Here is a 21,765-nt window from a genome sequence, read left to right as displayed (position 1 = left end):
AAACCTTCGAGGCTCATCACAGAGCAAAGCAGGAAAGGCTTCCCGAGGCTCGGCAAGGAGGGGAAAAAGAGGACATGCTTCTGAAAACAGATCCTGGAAGATGCAGTGAGTGACCAAGAAGATGGAGTGCTGGAGAACCCGGGGAAAGAAGCATGGATTGCAATCTACTTTCAACTCCAAGCTGAAACGTCTGAGCACCACCAGGTGTGTAAACCCAGTAAACCCAGTAAACCCAAGGCATCCACACTTCCACCATCTACATATCCATCAAGAATGATTCGGAGAAATGCAGCTCTGTGCAGACCACGTGTTCATCCCCTTCTTAATTAACTCTAGAAGTAACTCATCACAAGTGAAAGCAGAATACACTGAGCATCTACTTTGTGCCAGGCTCTGTTTTAGCAACACAAATCCTCACTCTCACAAGGCTGACGTTCTAGCTGGGGGAGATTGGCCGTAAACAAGAGAAACGCAAACACTTGATGTCGTGCTGGTTTAAACTACGGAGCGGACAGAAAAGGAACAGGGGAGACGAGGTACTGGGAGGAGGCTAGCACTTTTTTTCTTTATTTTCTATAACACCTTTACTGAGAGATAATTCATGTCCTGCAATTCCCTCATTCAATACGTGCAATTCGGTGGTCTTCAGTACAGTCACAGAACCATGAACCGTCACCAGTCAATTTCAGGCTATTTTCATCACCCCAGAAAGAAAGTCCATACCCATTAGCAGTCACTCCCCATCCCCAGCAATCTCTCTTCTACTTTCTGTCTCTACAGGCTTGCCCACTCTGGACATTTCAACGTGTGGACTTTTGTGACTGGCTTCTTACACTTCATATAGTGTTTCCAGGCTTCACCTATGTTGTGGCACATGTCAGTGCTTCATTCCTTTCTTTGGCTGGGTAATATTCCATTGTATGGACACACCATGTTTTGTTTACCCATTTATCTGTTGAAGGAAATTTGGGTGGTTTCCACTTTTGAGCTGTTATGAATAGTGCAGCTAGGAACACTGGTGTAGTGTAATGTCTAAAAGGATAGTTAGGGAAGGTGGGGCAGATAAGGGGCAAGCCACGTAGATATACCAGTAGATATACTGGGGACAGATCATTTCAGGCAGAGGGGAAAGCAAGTGCAAAGGTCCTGAGGCAGAAGTAAGCCTGTGTGCAGAGAAGGAAGCTAGCATGGCAGAAGTGGAGAGAACGAAGGAAGGAGTAAGGAATGAGTCAGAGTGGAGTGGGAGCCGGAGGGTGAAGGGCCTGTGCTCCGGCTGTGATGAGAAGCAGTGGGAGGGTTCCTGTGGATACTGCTGCTTCCTAACAGAACTACCCTGTGGCTGACAATGTACCAGAGATGGTCCCACTTCTCCCCCTCGCTGGCTCAGGGTTCTCACTCACCTGACTGCGGTGGTACTAAAGGAGGCAGAGGAGCGCGTAGAGATGTAAGGGTAGTGCTTGGTATCAAGTTTGTCTTCAATAGTGTCCTGGAAAGAAAAGAGACAAATCTTTGGATTTTGTCATTTGTTTGAGAAGGGCTGACAGAACCAAGGCAAGATGATTCAAAGAACAAGTCCCTTAGCACAGTGACACGGCCAAGTTTGCAACGACCAGAGCTCCCCCGCCCTGCTGCCCATTGCAGATGCCTCGTGTTGTGCTCCGCAGGGCCAGACGTTCTACAACAGGCTGGTGCACTGAGATCAGTCTGCAGGTCTGCTTCTTTAAGAGAAGTTTAAAAAATAAAAACTGCAGTGGGGAGCCTGGTTGGCTCAGTTGGAAGAGCAGGCGACTCTTGACCTTGGGGTCCTGAATCCAAGGCCCATGTTGAGTGCAGAGATTATTAAAAAAAATAACTGTAAGCAAAACCAGACCACATTAATTTTCCTTGATTCTCTTCTGTTTTTTCTTTTTCTTTTATATTCTATGTGAGGTGTGGATGCCGCATTCTGTCCAAAAAAATCCTGACACTTGCCTTCAGTCTTATAGAATCTAGGCACAGGCAGAATCTCACAGGCAAGACCAAACCTTACACCTTCAGTTTTCCAAGGGTTTAATTATGTGGTGGGTGGATTCCAGCTATGCACCTCCTGCTGCCTAGAAATCTCCACTCCTCTTAACAGCTACCATGTGAAGCCTACACATGTCTTCAGGGGGCTGGGGGGAGGGGAAGGAAAAGGAAGCAGAGGACAAAGGAGCACATGAGACAGAGGGGTGGGCTTTAATTACACTGCAAAGAAATGTGATTGGTTTCTAGATGTTCATGTTCACCCATCCTTTGGGATTGTGGGTTTAAAAATAGGAAGTTGACTCAGTACACACATTTAAAATATACTTATTTTAACATATAAGTCAGCAGGAACATGGACTGTTTGAATTGACAAAGGAATTCTGGGAAAGTCCCTTCATTGTCAGGACCCCAGTCTTGTCCACCTATAGAGAGCAGGAGCTGGACAGTGTAGCGCCAAGACCCACGCCAGAGATCTATGAGGCAGGATTCTAAGCAGGGTTTCTCTGAGCTACAAACAGAGAGCAGAAGGACAACTCACATTCACAAATACGAAACATGTACTATATGCAAGGCACTGAGCCAAAGGACACGAGGTGAAGGCAGAGGCCGAGGTATAAAAAAGCTGACGCCAAACACTGAACAGATACGTATACGTAAAGGGTATCCCCGACACACACTACAGGAGACCGGGGCAGCCTCTGTGGTGCTGGGCGGTCAGACAGGGGCAGTGTGTGGGAACAGTCAGAGCTGACGGGGACTTTGAAGGAAGGCAGGGCTCAGAAGTGGAGAGGGAGAGCACCACAGGCAAGGGATGGATGTGAACAGAAGAGCAGAGGCAGAAACACGCCTGTGGGGTCCCTGACTAATGCGGAGTCTTAGGGAAGGACTGGCTCAGGTCGCATCCCTAAGGCCACTCCACACCTGCACCCTTGGAGGGGCACCTGCTACCCATCTGACGTGTACATGCTGGGATGTGTTTGGTTCTTTGGATACAGCACCATCGAGGGGTCTCTACTATGGGGCTATGTCATAGGGGTCATGGGGGTCTGCATCTGATAGCCTCTTCCTAAACCCTCAGGACAAGGCTGTGGGGCCTAAAAGAGCCCTAAGATCGGATACAAATCCTCCTGGACAGATAAGCCCAAGCTATCCCCGCCACCCCACAGCAGGTGAAGCCGCAGGCCTCTAGGCTTGGACGTGAAGAGCCCTGGCCCTGGCTATCGCCCCCACACCCACACAGCCCTTCCTTGCTGACCTCCATGATGTCTTTAATGATCGGAGTCCACCGCGAGAGCTGGTAGGTCTGCTCACTGATGCGCTCCTTCCGCTCTGGCTTGCTCCTACGGCGCAGTGTGGACTGAGGGCAAACACATGTGAGATTAGATGGTGTCATGGGTCATTTGGGCCCCTGAGACTTTGCTGGCCCTTGGAAATTGCTCCTGAGGACTCCTTCCGAGAGTCAGCACAGGCAGAGTACAAAGTGGGAGGGGTTTTCCTGGAAAAGTTCAGCATGTGCCCCTTAGGCTTTTGCCCAAGAACTTGGAGCAAACTTGGTTCTTTAAAGCCATTAAAAATGGCAAATGTGGATCAAACATATAAGTGGCATTCAGATAAATCCTGGTAGTGGGGCCCCGGGAGGCTCAGTCAGTCAAGTGTCTGACTCTTGGTTTCAGCTCAGGTCATGATCACAGGGTCATGGGATTGAGCCCCGCTTCAGGCTCTGTGCTCAGCGGGGAGTCTGCTTGAGATTCCTTCTCCGTCTGCCCCTCCCCCAACTGGCAAATACACTCTCTCTCTCCCTGCCTCCCGTCTCTGTAAAATAAATAAAATCTTGAAAAAAAAAAAAATCCTGATTGTTACAAACATAGTTTGCTTTTAATTATAGGAGAAATGCTGCTTTAGATAGGACTTGGTCTTTGATTTTGCTTCAACAGTCCAGGTGCACAAGTAAACCATCTCCACTCCTATTTGGGTGCCTCTTGTGAACAAAGGTCTAAAAACACCAAACTATATCCAGTTCTAGGTCCCTGGTCTGGACTCCAGGACAAAGTTTTTGACTCTAAGATTCCAAAAGAAGTACAATTTCAACTCCAGTGTTAGGGCACTGCTGTGTGACTGACAACCCTAGGAAGAAGCTATACACTGAGGTTCCTAGCAGAGAGCTCTGAAGAGGGCTCAGGCCTCCTCCTCCAGTTCTGGAGTCCCTGTGCTGTGTGGCTGGGCTTCCCAGACACCCTGTCCTGGCCTGGTTCTGAATCATCACCAGTGAAGGACCAAGTGGCAAACCTGCTTGATGCTAAGCATTGTGTTCTTGCCCTAACAGAAGATGCTAGACCTGGGTGTGCAAAGGTGTGCTGAGCCAGACTGACCTCAAGACCCAGAGGATGAAGCTGGCGGGACTCCTGTCTGGGGCCGGTTTCAGAAAAAAAACAGCTCAGCTTTAATGACTCTGTACAAATCCTGGTTCTGGGAGTTACACTTCTATTTTAGTACATCTCTATGCCTTTATTCCCTCCAATTTTATGCTTTCTCTTTCTCAGTGTTGAGTGTATCACAAGTCACCTTAAGTAAATCAGGGAGAAAAGATAAGACAACAGTTTCCCTTCTGCCTCTCCCTCCCCATAGGCAAGGCTGGCCCCTTACATCAGTGACGATGGGCACCCCCAGGTGAGCCATGTTGGTGATGATCTCGCTGTCCTCCGGGGGGATCTGGGCGTGCTGGATCAGTTTATTCAGGTTCTCCTCAGTGATGCCTGTGAGAACAAAGCCCCCGGTCACCGCACCTGGCCACTGTGTGATGACACAGTCAGAAGCAGAGCCGATCACCTTGGTGGGACTGTGCCCATTCTTCTCAGAGTGACCAGAAATGAATCTTTACCACATCAACTTTACTACAAGATGAGGACAAAATCAGCATTTCGATTCCATTCTAGCCACCCTGTCCCAGGCTATGACCAACAGCAACTGCCCCATTATGGTCTATATTTCTTTCCATCTGTCTCCTGCTTCCCAGCCACCCCTGCCCACCCCACCCACACTTAAGTCAAGAATCTCAGTGTCCATCTCCTGCATAGCGGACACTTATGGGCAACTATGATGTGGGTAAAAATCAGCTATTTAAAGGCAGAGATTACCGATGTGATGCAAGCATCTGGAGACGTGCCCTCACAAACTGGCTTTGCGGTCAGTGGCCTCTCCCAACTCCCACCCAGCCCTTCCACGGATGCCACAGCTTTATTCCCTCTGGAATTCATTGCCTCCAGCTGCAACTCATTTGCTTACATCTCCCCAGGGGTAAAGAGCCCCCAGGATCTCCGTATTGAATTCCCTGTCCATGTCTCCTAAACTACTTTTCCACTTTGTCTTCTCTCTCCCACCTGCCTCGTTGGCCCAAGGAAGGGCCTCTCCCGCTTCTCTGTCCCACCATTCCTACCATTCTTCAAAAAGATGTAGAGAAGGATGATGCGGATTTTGTCGTAAGTGCTGACATTTGCATCCAGCAGAATGGGGACGATGGCTCTCATGGGGTCCTTGATCTTCTCCCCTTCAGCATCTGTGCCCATGGCCAGGTCCTGCAGAAAACACACGACGTTGGCCCCATGTGTGGGGACAGTCTTGGTGGATGGGGAACTATTAGACAGTTGGTGGTCTGTAAGTGGGATTTGTCCCTTGGCTGGGGAAGGTCCTATGTAGGGGCTTCTGCTTCACGACGCCCCGTCCTCAGCACTGGCGTCATCAGCATTGTTTCCTATGGCGTCAGTGAGAAGTATTGACAGCCCCAGGGTTCACTTTGCAAAAATAGAAACCACCGTGATTTTTTTCTGCCATCTTTGAAGGCAGGCAGCTCCCTCCGGGTGAGTGGCAGCGTACCCGCGCCAACTCCTCAGGTCAAGCCTCAATCCTGGTGGGGCCTCTAGATGTATGAAGCCCTGCTGAGGAATCAGGGCTGAAAGAGCTGCACTTCCCACACCGGACAAGCTTTGGCATTTTAAGGGGCCGCTGCCGGGCTAGACTCTTCCCATGCTCCCCGTTGGCGCTGCAAGACATGCTTTTTGAGTTTTAGCTACTCTAGGTTTTTGAACTGTTTTTAATCTTCCAACCACTTTTAGGGCGAGGAAGAAAACAAGGACTCCTGAACCACAAATCCAACCCAGGCAGATGAAGGAGGAGAGAGGGGCTGGCAAAAGGAGGACGAGAGAGCACCAGGACGCCCCGCTTCAGGACTCGGGCAACGGTCAGATCCGCTGTGGAGGGGCCAGAGAGGGTGGCCTCAGCAAACCAAGAACCCTTCACTCTGTTCTCAGAGGCCAGCGGCTGCCACTCCCCCCGGAGCCGGGACAGGACTGGCCCTCATGAAGATTCCCACCTCTAAGACCCCACGAGTCCACAACTGTCTCGTCTCGAGTTCGTGGTCTGTCCGGGTTGAGGACGGTGAGCGCCCCCAGACCCCTTCACCTCTCAGAGCTACCACCAGCCTCAAAGTTGTTTGTTCAGCGGGACCGAGTCTAATACTCTCTAAAGGGCCATTTCTATGTAACAAGTTCAACAAATACTATGGAACACTTCCGAAAAAAAGTACTTTGCCAAGGATTCACCTTGACCACATTTTTACTGATGTAGGGATACCCTATTTCCGGACAATCCAGTTCTTTTGGAGAGGATACCCTGTGCTTGCCAAGATTGTCCTTGAAACTGACGGACTTTCTCAGGGCCACCTCCCCTTGGAAGAGCGTCAGTGAATCAGGACAGGTCCGACAAACCCAAGCTGGCCTGTCACATCACACCAGAATTTGTAAATCTCAGCTGCACACCGAGAACCCGCGCTGTTCTTTCCCACTGAGGCTTCACGCTCACCTAATGCCCTCCCTTGCCGTAGCAGCTGGCCCTAGCTAAGGAACGTTCTCATACTTGGAAAACGGAAGGCCAAGTTTAGTGACTCCACACAACACTCCTGGAAAATGTGGCAACATCGTTATTTCCCTTTGCAGATGAGGAAAATAAAGCAGAAATAGGCACATCAAACAAATCAGTGACAGAGATAAAACTCACATCCCAAACTGCTGATTTTCAGTCCTAATCGTGATCAGGGAGGCTGTGAGTGAGTTTCTGACATGCTACTGCACTAGCTTTTCTCAGCATCTAGGTCTCCAAAGCTGGTGTGGCCACGGCAGGAGAAAAATACACTCAGAATATAAAACTCAGCCGGCCTTGTCAGTATAGGGTTCAGAGATCCATTTATCTCTCTAGACATTCCGGGGAGCCAGTAGAAAGTCAGACATGCAAAATCCAAATGACACAGCATTCCAGACCAATCTAGTCCCTACCATTGAGAGCGGAAGTGCACTGATTGGCTCCAGAGTTGAGACAACGTGATCTAGTAGACTTCTATATCCTATGATTCTGCAGGATGTTCAAGGTCAGACGTTACAATTCAGCTGGGTCAATGGGCATGGCAGAAAGAGAAGGAAAGGTTCCTACCTGCTCTACCCGGCAGAGTTTATCCACAGTGCCTTGGTAATGCTTCATGCAGTCCTCAGCCAGGTGCAGGTGAGTCGAATACTGGGAAAAAGCAGAGAATGTGTGATCAAGAAATCACTCACTGGCTTATGCCATATTTCCTGAGCTCCTACTATGTATAAACACTAGGCAGTGCAACGGGGAGATGCCAGCCTCATAAAGGGGATAAAACGTGCATTCCAACAGGAAGGCAAACATCATGACAGAAAATTCTGTGTGTCGAGAGAGGGGGACAAGCCACATTCTCAAGGAGGCAAGTGGAGGGAGGAATCTTTTATGGGGGTGGGGTGGTATGATGGTTCTAAGTGTGTCCACGAGTTCTTGGAGAGCCCTCCTTCTGAGAGGTGGAGCTTAACTCCTCCCTCCTTGGGCATCAGTGGGATTCAGACTTGCTTCTAACAGAGAGTATGGAGGACGTGATGTAGGACACCCCAGGTCAGGATGGAAAAGGCTCTGTGACTCCCTCCTGGCTCTCTCCCTCAGCTCATTCACGCTGGGGGAGGCCAGCTGCCACGTCATGAACACGCTCAAGCAGCCCAGGGTAGGGGCCTGTGATGTGAGGAACTGAAGGATATAGAGAGACAAAGATGAAGAGGAGGAAAGAAAGTCACAGCAAATAAGCTATCCAGCCTTTCAGCTTTTCCTAGTAAAACTGGAATTTGATTAAAAACCTGTGGATTTCAATGTATCAGTCAGTGAGGCTCTGAGAGGTCTTACTGCAACTGCTGATATCAAGATTCAAATCCATTCTTTGGGATCGTCGTACCTTGCTGAGCTCTTTCTGGTACTGGGGCATCTTCTTCAACATCTGGGACAGGTCCCGCATGGTGGTCTACAAGGGGAAGGAAAATATATAATCTCAGTCCAATGGCCTTGACCTAAGAGGCTGTGCAAGGGTGGTGGGCACAGGGCAGGACAGTAGCCAGCACCAGACTTCCCAAAAGTATGCTCAGAAATTCTCAAAATGAATCTGTTAAACCTGAGATCACTGAGGGTTTGGATTTCCAGGCCTCTGGTTCAAAAAATTATTGATCCAAATACCATGAGTATCTTATAGGTGGGGAACTGAACTCCAAAGTATAGCAATCATGTTTTATTTATTGGACTAGAAAGTTACTGAGAGCATAGTTTTTGCCAGGAAAGAGCAACTGGTCTTCTCTGAGCTGCTTTTCTGCATACTCAGCTCAAGCAGTCTTGAAACTGAGTTCCCATTTCATCCCAGCAGGAAGGCTACAGTTGTGTAGACAGGTAGGAAGAAGGTGGGAAAGGGCTGAGATGTGCATCTTGACAGGTGAAAAGGGGTCTGTTTACTTGCTAAACTGTGTGGCCCACCTAAATCCATTCTTATCCAACAAAAATTTACTGAATTACCACTATCTGCCAGGTGAGGTGCTGGAGATACAAGAACAAAACAAACAAAAAAAAGAGAAATTCTTGCCTTTGCAGAGCTACCGTCTAGCAGAGGAGCCATTCCGACTTCAGAAAATCATGAATGTGGGTGCATAAGTGCATAGAGGCCCCTCACTGGTCGAGGGAGGAGTGGGGAAGGTTTTCCTGAGAAAATGATACCTGAGCCTAAGGACCAGGACTTCACGAGGCAAGGCCCAGGCAAGGAACTCAGGCATGACTGGAGCAAGGTGGTGGTTGCAAGAGGGTGGGGGGCAGGCCTGATGGCCCAGTGCTGTAAGGTGTGTCCATGGGTGAGACTTGATTCTATTTGGAACAGAGTCACCAAATGGTGTTAAGCAAGGGAGTGACACAGTCAGAGCTGTATTTGCCTTGGCCACGATGGCTAAGCCACCTCTGACAAACAGTCAGGGTAAGGAGAGGACTGGGCAAGTTATGAGTTCCAATTCTACCACAAGCTAAAAAACGGTTTCATGGTTCTCTTGCTTAAACTGAATTACGATCTACAATAGTGAAGATTAATCTGCAGAGTAACAAAATGAAGATCTCTACAAACATCAAAAGATGGAGGCTTTGATCTCAACCTTGAAGGCAAAAATAAGACAAAGTGATGTTAGATAAAGAGGGCATTATGCGGGGTGCCTGGGTGGCTCAGTGGGTTAAAGCCTCTGCCTTTGGCTCCGGTCATGATCTCAGGGTCCTAGGACCGAACCCCACATCGGGCTCTCTGCTCGGCAGGGAGCCTGCTTCCTCCTCTCTCTCTGCCGGCTTCTCTGCCTACTTGTGATCTCTGTCTGTCAAATAAATAAATAAAATCTTTAAAAAAAAAAAAAAAAAAAAGAGGGAATGATGACCCCCTAACTCCCTAGTCTTGTCCCAAGGAGGCGCCCTGCCAGCCAGCTCCCAAAGAGAAGACAGGGATTAGCCTAAATGACGTGTTTACCTTCTCTCCAGTGTTCATTCTCTTGCTGGAAGAAAAATCTTTCAGGGAACGGGTGACTTCCCTAGAAGACAAAAGGAGGCAGCTAAATTTCACAGCAATACCTTGGGCCTCCACGTGGATGCTACAGAAGCCGTGTGAGTCTTCCTTTAGGAACATGTGGCAACTTTCCCTGCCAGTAAGGTATGCACTTAAAGTGATTTTTCTAAAGAAAGATTTTATTCATTTATTTGACAGAGAGAGAGCAGGAGAGCACAGGGAGGGGGAGTGGCAGAGGGAGAGGGAGAAGCGACTCCCCACTGAGCAGGGAGACAGACTGATGCGGGGCTCCATCCCAGGACTCTGGGATCATGATCCGAGCCAAAGGCAGACACTTAACAGACTGAGCCACCCAGGTGCCCCTTAAAGTGATTTTTGAAGAAGAGAGAGAGGGATACAACACTTTCCTAACTAACATTCTAAACCAGGGTCTCAGGGGTGTGTGTGTGTGCGTGCGTGTGTGTGCATGCGTGTGTGTGCATAGGATTATCTGAGAGAAGAAATTATTAGTACATCTATCTATGTTTATTTTACTCTATTCTTCTTAAATTCATATGTTTCTATATACTGTAAAATATATATTTTACAATTAATTATATACTTGATTCATAAATAAACTTGCATATTAGAAATAGGAAGCAACATTTTCCTAAGACTGAGTGATCCAAAAAGTTTGGGGACCACTTTTCTGAACAACTGAACTATCCAGGCTATGTTATTTTCCCATTCTTTCTTGTGAATATACTGAGGATATCACCAACTCAATGTAATAAAATGTCTTTCTGCAAAAGCAGAATTGCTATCTGGTGTTAAACACATTCAGGTGTTAGGGGCACCTATGTGACTCAGTAGGTGGGTCATGGTCTTGGGGTCCTAGGCTCAAACCCCACACTGGTCTGGTGGAACTCCCTTCTCAGCGGGGAGCCTGCTTCTCCCTCTACTTCTGCCCCTCCACCCCTGCTTGAGCTCTCTCTCTCTAATAAATAAACAAAATCTAAAAAGAAAAAAAAAATTAGGAGTTTGAAACATTTTCAGAGCAAGGTACAGGTTCCATATATACCCATCAGCTCTTGCTTGGAAATTTTAGGGATGACAATAGTGGAAGAAGATTACCCATCAGCTATATAAAAGAAAATCAAATTGATGCAGCGGAATCTGGATCTTCCAATGGAAGAAATTGGCTTCCTTGCTTGCTTGCTTGTTTGATTTTTAAGTAAGCTCCATGTCCAACGTGGGCTTGAACTCATGAACCTTAGGTCAAGAGTCGCATGTTCTACTGACTGAGCCAGCCTGGCGCCCCAGGGACTGGCTTTAAACATTTAGTGTTTACAAAGCATTTCCTGAGAGCCATGGATGTTTCCTAAAAATACTAAGAGCAACCTGAACACAGAGTGGGTTTTCTCACTTGGTGAAGCTTGTGCGGCTGGGGCTGGGATTAGAAGGGATTCATCAGCACAGTCGGCTCGCTGTGAAGTCATCCACTGAGCAGCTCTGCGCAAGTTGCCAGGGGGTGTGCACATCAGCAACTGCCACCCGGAGAAAGGTTTCGCCCTGTACTCTGGGGTGAGCCTGGGCTGGGGGGCTGGCTGGGGTCCCTGGGGAGGGGCGGAGGCAAGGGCTCTTACTGGGACACTTCTGCGATGTGCTTGTGGCGCAGTGCTATCCAGAGGTCATCATCCTCGTCCAGGAGCACTTCCTTCACCCGTGCCTCTCCGATGCCGCTCGTCTCGTACCTAGGGAGGAGAGATTCCCCATGGAATTCATCCAGCCCCTCTGGTTTATAACAGACAAGAGCTTACAGTCCTCCGCAGACAGATGTTCTCATGGATGTTTCCACCACAGGCCCACGACCATCTGATGGGTCACTGTCCATGGCAGGTGTGCAGGCTCAGCACCTGACACAGCAGCAGTTTCTCAGGCAGGGAAAGACCCAGAGTCAATGCACTTGAAGCTCTGTTTTAAAATCTGCAGGGTTGGGGCACCTGGGTGGCTCAGTGGGTTGAGCCTCTGCCTTCGGCTTAGGTCATGATCTCAGGGTCCTGGGATTGAGCCCCGCATCGGGCTCCGCATCGGGCTCTCTGCTCAGTGGGGAGCCTGCTCCCCCCTCCGCCTGCCTCTCTGCCTACTTGTGATCTCTCTCTCTCTCACTGTCAAATAAATAAATAAATAGAAATAAAATAAAATCTGCTGGGTCAGCTGGTATGGGCTCAAGTCAGGATACAGGTGGGTTCAGAGCTACTTATAAGGAATCAACAAAGATTATGCTTGCTCCTTCCTGGGACGGACTGACACCATCCTCACATGTGTGCTACCTAAATTTCCAGTTTTAAAATCAGGTGCGTGCAACAGGTCCTCGGCATATTTTTACATGTGAAATCACAAATGTCTAAGGGGAAAGCAAGAATTACGGGTACCAAAAGGGAGGAAAACTGATATACAGTCATATTTTTAGAACCTTCATTTTGAAACCACTATCTTTATGATTCATGTTATAAAACAAATGACATGAAGACAATACAGTCTGTTTCCAAAAAAAGAAAAATTAGTTTTTAGAAACTGAGTTTAGGGTGATTATTACCAAGAAAAGTGTTGTTTACAATGAAGAAAACAGCTCCTCTGCAAATAAAACTCAGTAACAAACTTCTACTGATAGATTTTATCACCATATTTCATGACAAGAAGCTTGAACTCTGAATAAGATATGTGCTCGCACAGACAACACGCACCCAACATGTGAACCCTCCAGCAGGCTGTGAGCTGAGGTGATGTGAGCCATGAACTAAAGATCTAAAGTTCTTGTTCTCCCCCAAAGGGGCACAAGCTCCTGGCTGTTAATGCCAGGTAGATTTGGGAAACTCACAGAAAAGCTTGCAGGCTTATTAGCAAGACGATTTCAATGCACCCGCTTTCCAGAGAATGAAAGACATCCTTTCTCTTAGGTTAGAGGAGCATTTGGTTTGTTCGCAAAGCCGTCCTGGTCTGTACACTTACTTGTATACATCGTTTTCAATGGGCAGCAGGTCATAACTCATAGCCTGAAAAGTCAGTTCGTGAAGCACGGGGGAGCTGGGGTCGAAGCCACGGTCCAGGATCAGGAGCTGGGAGCGCGCCTTGTCCGGGCCCTGGAAGGACAGACACGGGGAAAGCTTCCGCAAGCCGCCTGTACAACTCCAGCCTCTCCCACCGGCACAGCTGCCCCTCCTGTCAAAGCAGTCCCACGAAGTGACCTCGGAGATCAAATCTACTAAAATAGCACTGACTAGTCCATTTGCTGCTTGACGGAAACACTAGTAAACACCATGCAAAAATCCAATGTGTCTATTTCCTAACAGGGGTCCTTTAAACTCAATCCAAAACTGTGGCCGGGGTCCGAGGTAAGCTTATGAAAGATAGCACCACCTGGATTTACTTATAAGTAGGTGACCCACCATCCAGTCTGCCTGGGTGACCCAGGGGGTTCCTAGGACCTGGGACTTCCAGTTTTAAGTTTATGATAGTGATAGAACAGTTGGGTCCTGCCTGCAGTGGGGGTTACGTGAGTCTCTACATGTGATGAAATCACACAGAACTGTTCACACATGCGAGCACACGTACAAACTAGTTGGATGTGATTAAGGGCTGAGATGGTGCCAACATCAATTTTCTGGCTTTGATACTGCACTATTGAGGGGGTTCCCAGGATGCAGGACTTCCAGTGCTAACACTGGGAATGTCTCAACAGAAACAGGCTTGGCACCTTGGCTACACTGAGCCGAATCTGTATCCCCCAGACCCAAGGGCTCAAGCATGTCACCAGAGGCCAGTGTGCAGGAACAGAGGCACCCATGTGCATGCTGTGAGCCACAGCGCTGTCCCCAGGACCACCACACAGACACTGTGGTCACTTGGCGAGACAGCCACCGGGATCAAGTCCAGACTTACCTCTCCCATCGTTGGGTCATCGGCTTTGTAGGCATCCAGCTTGTCCTGGATTAGCTGAGCCAGCAAAGCATTGTCCTTGTATTCCCTGACAAAGGAGGAGTGACACAGAGTGAACTGGCTGTGCACCCGCCCACCCAAAGTCACCAACTGCCCTGGGGGCGGAAGGCAGGAAGTTCGAGGAGGGTCCTGGAGATAAGCTTCACCTGTACTGTTCTACTCTGAGAATATATTCATATATTATATACAAAATTTAAAATGACAAATAAAATACTTTGCTCACTGCCTGGAACATTTTCTAGCTCCTTTAAAAAAAAAAAAAATCTCTCACTGGCCTCAGAAACAACCACGCTTCAGCAGCGGCTCCTGGCCATCCGTCCACCCTTCTCTCGTGATCAGCCTGAGTCTCACCCACCCTGTTCTCACTTCCCTCAATTCAAATCCCCTTGGGTCTTGTTCCGTGTTGTTGGCAGGTGCTATTTCTGCTGGCAGAGCCAGAAAGATGTAAGTGAGAGCCTGTGAACCTTTCCCCATGGCTGGCCTGACAGCACTTCCCGGGGCTTCTCCTGATGGTAAGGAGTGTGCGGCTGCTGCCTGTCTCCTGGCCAGCTCAGTGCTCAAGCAGCTCCGTTCCCAGACCCCTCCTCCCATGAATGAACTCCAAGCTCCCCTGGCCCCAACAGGACATATAGCCTAGGCCCCCATTTCTTAATTTCCACCAGGCTTTGGTCAGCCAGTACCAACAATAGAGGGAGGGGCTTTTCCACGGCTGCAACACTCCCGCAGACCCGGAGTCAGTAAGGACAGGCAGCCACCTCCATCTTCAGCAACGCCAGCTCAGGCTCTTCACTCCCCCTGCAGTGGTCACCCCTCTGGGTCTCCCTGCTGTCCTCATCCCCACAGTACTGCACTCACTCTCCCATGCAAATCCCCCCAGACGTCCCCACTGAAAACCACTGAAAGACACAATCCCAACCATGGCCTCCAGGGCCTCCTGGAACGGCTTCAGAGTTGCGCCACAGCCCCACACAGACACTGTGCCAAAATGGCCAGAATGCCAATCCTCCTCAAATCTGCCCTTTGCTTTCCCAGCTCCAGACTTCCGTTCATCCCAATGGCAAGAGCCAACTGTCCACACAAAGTGCCCTGTGGCTCCTTACTGGTCTACTGAAATCCGAAACTACCTTCAAGACCTTGCTTAAATGTCACCTCTCCTCTGAAGCCCTTCTTGACCCTCTCAGCCCAAAAGACCCTCTCCTGACTCTGGATGCCCAGGTCCCTGGCTTGTCCTGTCCTCGGACTCTGGTCTCGCAGACCCTGTGGTTCAGGTGTGCACCACTTACACACACGTGTTGGTATGCCTGTTACCTACCCTCCACACAGATCAAGGGCTTCTAAGCACCAGGGCTGTGCCTTCAAGGTAAGCACTCCCCCTAGCACTTAGTACAGAGCAGTCAAGTAATAAGTGAATGATTTTATAAAATCTGGGGAATATGTCCTTTGGGGAATTATCCCTGTTTTATCTTACTCCAGAATACCTTTTACAAAGACAATATTTGTTTTGAAAGGTTAGAAAGAGCTACAAAACCACAGGAAGCCTAGGCTGTGGTTACACAGGGGTTCAGAGTTAGCTATTCAGCCCCTGAATATATATCTTTCATGCCGTTTTCTGGATGCATTATTACATTTCACAATAAAATTTAGAGAATATCAAAAATATTGGAAGAATGATTATAAGCACAAGATACTCAAATCTTAACCCTCTTGAGGCAACTGCCAGAGGAATCTCAAGACGGAAGGAAGCTCCTTGGCTGGTGGACACAGGGGAGGCCACGGAGGGTGGCCGGGCGCGCTGCTTACCCCCGATACCGCACTGCCGGGTACTCCTTCAGGGTGGCACACAGGGTTGCAATCTGTTCTGCCAGGCGCTCCAGTATGGGATTCTTCATCTGAGCTTTGTGGGGACTGTAGAAGCTCTGGAAAGAGTCCGCAGAGTCCAAGGAATACACCTGAGAAGGAAGAGAAACAAGAAATAAAATTATCTCTATCTATTGTGTTTGCATCCAGAATGGTGAACTGTTGGGAGTTTCCTCCAACCTTGGTGGTGAGTCTACCGATATGTGCTGGGTGTCTTTTGCAGGCCAGGCATTGTGCTAAACACTTGGGAACTATCAGTGACCAAAACATGACTGTCCTCGAGGACATGCAGTCTTCCAAGAGAATAACATAACCATAAACAATAGGCATAATGAAAAGTAAACTATATTACGTGAGAAACTGGTGTAAGTGTCTGAGAACATAACAGAGCAGGGAAAGAATGCTGGAGGGCAGCAGGGAGGGAGGAGAGCGGGCCTCCTTGAGAAGGTGATGTACGAGCAAGGGCTTGAAGGAGGTGAGGAGTTTCTCACCAGCAGGAGACTTCCACATGGAGGCAATAGCTAGCGCCAAGGCCCTGCGGCAGGCCTGTGCTCAGAGTGTCTGATGAACAGTGAGGAGGCCAGAAGAACAGGAGAGGAGGTTAGTGTGAGAACCTCTGGGCCATTATAGGTTTAGTTTTTATAAGTAAGGAACAGGGTGGAAATCATCTGTGACTGGGGGCAAATAAAGGAGATTTTTATGGATTTAATACTTCCCTATCCTCAGGAATACTTTGTTAGTATTTTTCTTCTTATTCTAGAATAAAATTTCCTCTTAAATTACCTAGTCTATCAACCATCAGTATTTTCTCAGAATCTCACTTATGTAAACTACCCCGATTATCTAGAAAACCTGTGGTTAAAACGTTTATTACTTTTCAAAAATATATGAAATGTCATCTGATTGAACGCTAAAGTCATGTTTTGTTTAATCCTGGTAGGCTCACACAGAGAAAAAAATCCTGCTTTCAAGCTGGAAACAGGTTTGATATTAAGTGCTAAGGGAAAGACTCTGTAGATTCTCACACTGTATGTTCTACATCCCTCCTTACCCAAGAACCCGTCACTCTCTGATGTCTGGAAGCTGATCTATAAAGATGCCATGAGCCACAACCAGCTTTTACAAAACGCCTAAGCGTTCTGTTAGTTTTGTTTCTTGTTTGCTGGGAGAAGACACGTTCACCAATGTTACAAAACGAAGGCAGAAATTTTGTATGCTCTCCACAATCAGCTACACCTTTACTGGCTTAACAACTTATTTTTTTTCCCAAGGGGAGAGGTCTGTTACCACTCTGGCATCTGAAGTGTTAACAGCCGCCGCGGAAGGCTACCATCTGCTCCTGCCGCAGAGCATCAGGAAGGCGATCTCTGCACACACCAGGCTCCTGGGCGGCAGATGGGTGCCTTCTGATCCCTGCCCCTGCTCTCCTTCCTACTCTTTTGGGATTGGCTACCTTTGGTGACTCAAGGAGTCAGCCGGTAGGAGTGAACACCGTGAGCAGGGATGAAATGGACACGACGAAAGGATTAAAAAAAAAAAAAAAAGTCAGAAATAACCAGAGGACAGAAAGATGACGGCCTTGGGCAGACCTGAAAGGAGCTCTGTTTCAGTTCCATCCACATCCACTTACAACACAGGTCATCTGGCAATTCAGAATAGGATGTCTTCCTCCCCCACTCTGCCCACTGCATCCGCCAGGACGTGCCAGAGCTCCTGCGAGAGCAGCGAGGACTCAGACTTTCTACGCACGCCGCACGCCGCCTCACCTGGGACTCGTAGGGCAGAAATGCAATGTTGATTTCCGTCAGAGTTTTGATGACTTTGGCGGCTCGAGATTTCACCAGCTCATTAAACAGGGCGTCTGGACAAGCTGCAAGAAGGACAAAAGACCACAGATTCACCTGTCCGCTTGCGGGTCCATTTTGACAGTGGCACACATCTGGGGGATTTTCTATTTTAATAGCATTTTAAGAAGTCAACTAGAAAGTTCGTCCCATCCTAGAATATCTCCTATCTCTAGGATACAAAAGGAACGTAGAACCACCCAAAAGGCCCTCAACATCTAAGAGAGAAGCAAATGGCAAAAAAGACTGAGGTACTGAGATACTGATATTAGCTAATGAGCTAATAAAAACTACTTTCTGATATCAAGGAAAGGAAAAAGCCCAGGTGATTAAAAAGAGATAAGGAAAAGTCCTGTGATATGAACAGACATGACGCATCTGACACATTTATGAAAAATGCAATGAGGACAAACAGAATGGCCGGCAAGGTGGTGCAGGCATTTCTCCGGGACCCTTGTGGGAGCTTGGCTGCAAAGGAGACCCCCTTGGTGGGGAAACCGAGACTGCCAGGGGCTCTCTGGGGCCAAACAAATGGCTTCGCATTCTCAGAAATGCATTTTCAGTTTATTATTGCTAATGTCACCTCTCTGCTCCTTTTTTATGCGTACGCAAATAGTACCCAATTATTCTTTGCAAGAACCTTTCTCGTTTTCTCAGTGGTGCGAAAGAGAAGAGCAGTGGGTGCACTGTTGTTGCTGACTCTGTAAGCTAGCCAGCCTGACTCCTCGCTCTTTGCTATTAACGCTCACTGACCAAGCTCATTCTGCACTAGGCTGCATGCGCGAAGCCTCCATAAAATACGAACGTGAATTCCAGGACAGCAATGGTAGCAGCAATTCTGTCTGCTACCATCACCACCAGATGGGACTATCTAGGTATGAAAACTGATGGAGGGGTGCCTGGGTGGCTCAGTAGGTTAAAGCCTCTGCCTTTGGCTCAGGTCATGATCCCAGGGTCATGGGATCAAGCCCCGCATCAGGCTCTCTGCTCAGCAGGGAGCCTACTTCCTCCTCTCTCTCTGCCTGCCTCTCTGCTTACTTGTGATCTCTGTCAAATAAATAAATAAAATCTTTTAAAAAAAAGAAAAGAAAAGAAAACTGATGGAAATACACTCCAGTATGGTGATACCTGAAAGTCTATACAGTGAAACATCAAAGCTAGAGCTGGAAAATTGTTCTCATCATTAAACCCTCTAGTCCTTAGAAAAGATGCTATTTTTCATCAGGAAGAACTGCATGGCCGAGTAGGTTTGTCTTTGTGTGTGTTTATTTTTGTCTCTTATGCAATTTATCTTCTGAAGAGGAAATAAAAGCTCAGGAGAAACATGGCAACAACCCATTTCTTCCCTATGGCTCAGGGTTGCTGGGCAGAAACGCTAACCCAGAAGGACAGGGGGGCAGCTGCTGGCCATACTTACAGTCCGTGAAGAAGACATGCGCAGCCCGGTACTTAGCAGTTGGTGGGTCCTTAAAGTCACCAATGAGAGAGTGTACAGACTGCAGCGAGGAAAAAAAAAGGGGAATTGAACCAGTTCTAGAAGCAAATGGAACCTATTTCTGAACTGGGTTAAATCCAAGCTACCTGTACAAAATAATGGGGGATTTTTTAAAATGTGTAATTCAGGGACGCCTGGGTGGCTCAGTTGGTTAAGCAGCTGCCTTCGGCTCAGGTCTTGATCCCAGGGTCCTGGGATTGAGTCCCGCATCGGGCTCCTTGCTCGGCAGGGAGCCTGCTTCTCCCTCTGCCTCTGCCTGCCTCTTTGTCTGCCTGTGCTCGCTCACTCTCTCTCCCTCTGTCTCTGGCAAATAAATAAATAAAATCTTAAAAAAAAAAATGTGTAATTCATGTTAGCCCATAAGAGAGTTGGAAAGACTTAAAATCAGGATTGTTTCAGAGTTTAGATGAACAGAAGCCCTCTTAGCTCATTCTGGAAGACAGCGTCAGTTCTTTGGAACCATTATAACTTGGGTTCCTGAGAATATTCATAGAAGAGGAAACTGGTCAAAAACCTTCCAGGAAACTCATGTGGATGAAGTTCTGGCAATTTAGTTGCTTCCGCAGAAACTCAGATGTAAGCCAGTTTTCAAAAGCGAAAAGAAAGGGAAGCGAAAATCGAAGGGAATTTATACAGATTACAAGATCTAAGAAAAACTATCAACCAAATGCAAGGAGGTGTGTCTTGTCTGGATACTGACTCAAGCCAACCTCCAAAAATGCTAAGACGGGTAAATTCCACACAACCTGGATATTGATGAAACAGACTCCAAAGCATAAAATACCAGAGTTCTGGAGGTGGGTCACTAATTAGATACAGTGGATCTCCTCCTAGAGAAGGAGAGCAAGAGCGGGGGACTAGACTGATCTGAGTCCCGCCTTCTGGACAGTGGTGGTGGTTCAGAGAGCTTAATGCACTCTCACTCCACACTGCACCCCTCCTTCCCTGCTTGTGGATTGCACGCTTTAATCAGAGCAGTGTGTTAAATGCGCGCTTAACCTAGAAATGTCAGACACTCTGCGCCACAGACGCCAAGCCAGCACGTGCAACCCTAGCCAAAGCACTCCTGGGGGCGGGACTTGCCTTCTCAGACGGAGTGATGAGATACACGGCCTCCAGGCTGGGGAGCGGCTCTCTGCGCTTGTTGATGTCCTCCACAACTAGACAACAGACAGCAGCTCACAGTCAGTAAGGAAACAGAACCAGTGATCACAGAACTAGAAACAATCTAGACAGGCCACCTCCAGGCTGCGGCAGGTGAAAATCTCGGTCGTGGGGTGGGAATCACTTGCCCCTTCCTTGGAGTTACCACATTCCACTGCCTCACAGTGCTCAAGAGGTTAGGAAACCTGAAATTTTATCACACTCAATATTTCCCATTTCAGTGTAAGTGAACTCCTTGATCTCTGTTGGTTAAAATGGAAGTCTGTCCCCAACAGTCTCTTACCCTTTCCTTGGTTCTTTTCCTCCTCTGTCCTAAATAATCCCAATTCCTTTAGCATTTCCAGGTTGAGTTTGTTTATCAACAATTAGTTTTTATCATTTTCTTCTGTATAACATGAAGATATTTCAAACACGCCCTCTTATCTAATAGTCCTCCTTCCCAATAGTTCAAAGATAAACATTATCTTTTGTTAAATCACAAGCATTTGGTTTGCTGGTTTCCTTTAAAGTTATGTCAGCTACTTCCCCTGTAAAGAAGAGCTTCTGGGATAATCCTCATCTTACCAGCCACCTGACAAAGCTTAGGATGTGCTGTCTATGCTGTACTGTTCTCTGGTACAGGGAGAAGAGGAGAATCACACCGCCCGTGCCATTCTTCCCATGCAGAGGATTTAAGTAAATAAAAGTATCACTTTAGGATGATACCTTGTAACATTTACAAAGACTTTTTACCCCAAATAATGTTCAAATACCAAAATCCTTCAACCATCTACTTTACCAGTAGTTGTAGATTTCTAAATTTATTTATTTTTTATTTATTTTTTTTTAAAGATTTTATTTATTTATTTGACAGACAGAGATCACAAGTAGGCAGAGAGACAGGCAGAGAGAGGAGGAAGCAGGGTCTCCGCTGAGCAGAGAGCCCGATGTGGGGCCCGATCCCAGGACCCTGGGATCATGACCTGAGCCGAAGGCAGAGGCTTTAACCCACTGAGCCACCCAGGCGCCCCGATTTCTAAATTTATTATGCGAACAATATGTCCCCCAAAATGTTTTGGGGGTCCCACACAGGATTGCTAACGTCTCACTTTTGTCAAGCAAAGACCTTCTATCAAACCCACCTTTGGGAGCAGGGAAAAGGCTGTGTGCAGCAGGGGCAGCTCAACCCTCTTCTACCACAGGGAGCTAAAAGATAACATCTACCATGGATGAATCCAAAGACAATAGTCTAAGTATCCAGAAATAGCGAGAGGATAACCAGAAGGTAGAGGAGAGCCTGAGGGAGAAAGGAGTGGGCCACGACGCTGCTGCTTCTACATTAGAAGCTCTTCATTAGAAGCTCCATTTGGCTCTATCCCCTGACTTAACTTTTGTACATTTTATGCTTTGAGAGAGGAAAAACATTGCTTTAAAAATTCAGTGAAGAGGTGAGTGGGTGGTTCAGTCGGTTCAGTGACTATTTTGGCTCAGGTGTGATCTCAGGGGCCAGGGATGGATTCCCACACTGGGCTTCTCAC

At 47.8% G+C, this 21,765-nt stretch overlaps 1 protein-coding gene across 2 annotated transcripts in view; it reads right to left on the bottom strand.

Moving 5' to 3' along the window:
- STXBP1 (syntaxin binding protein 1) overlaps nucleotides 1-21,765 on the bottom strand; it is a 73,453-nt gene that overhangs the window by 10,715 nt on the left and 40,973 nt on the right. For both annotated transcript variants that reach the window (XM_082695641.1, XM_082695640.1), the window contains exons 4-17: nucleotides 20,168-20,244; nucleotides 19,007-19,085; nucleotides 17,512-17,615; nucleotides 15,689-15,837; nucleotides 13,832-13,916; nucleotides 12,902-13,032; nucleotides 11,536-11,643; nucleotides 9,875-9,935; nucleotides 8,291-8,356; nucleotides 7,486-7,566; nucleotides 5,441-5,579; nucleotides 4,651-4,760; nucleotides 3,263-3,364; nucleotides 1,401-1,486 (exon numbers count right to left, since the gene is read on the bottom strand). In XM_082695641.1, coding sequence (XP_082551767.1) covers nucleotides 1,401-1,486; nucleotides 3,263-3,364; nucleotides 4,651-4,760; nucleotides 5,441-5,579; nucleotides 7,486-7,566; nucleotides 8,291-8,356; nucleotides 9,875-9,935; nucleotides 11,536-11,643; nucleotides 12,902-13,032; nucleotides 13,832-13,916; nucleotides 15,689-15,837; nucleotides 17,512-17,615; nucleotides 19,007-19,085; nucleotides 20,168-20,244 — 1,378 coding nt within the window. The remainder of the gene's footprint in view (nucleotides 1-1,400; nucleotides 1,487-3,262; nucleotides 3,365-4,650; nucleotides 4,761-5,440; nucleotides 5,580-7,485; nucleotides 7,567-8,290; nucleotides 8,357-9,874; nucleotides 9,936-11,535; nucleotides 11,644-12,901; nucleotides 13,033-13,831; nucleotides 13,917-15,688; nucleotides 15,838-17,511; nucleotides 17,616-19,006; nucleotides 19,086-20,167; nucleotides 20,245-21,765) is intronic.

This window comes from Mustela nivalis, assembly GCF_964662115.1.
Source record: "Mustela nivalis genome assembly, chromosome: 13".
NCBI lineage: Eukaryota > Metazoa > Chordata > Mammalia > Carnivora > Mustelidae > Mustela > Mustela nivalis.
Note: the sequence above shows the minus strand (reverse complement) of the source record. Positions and strands in the feature narration are given on the sequence as shown.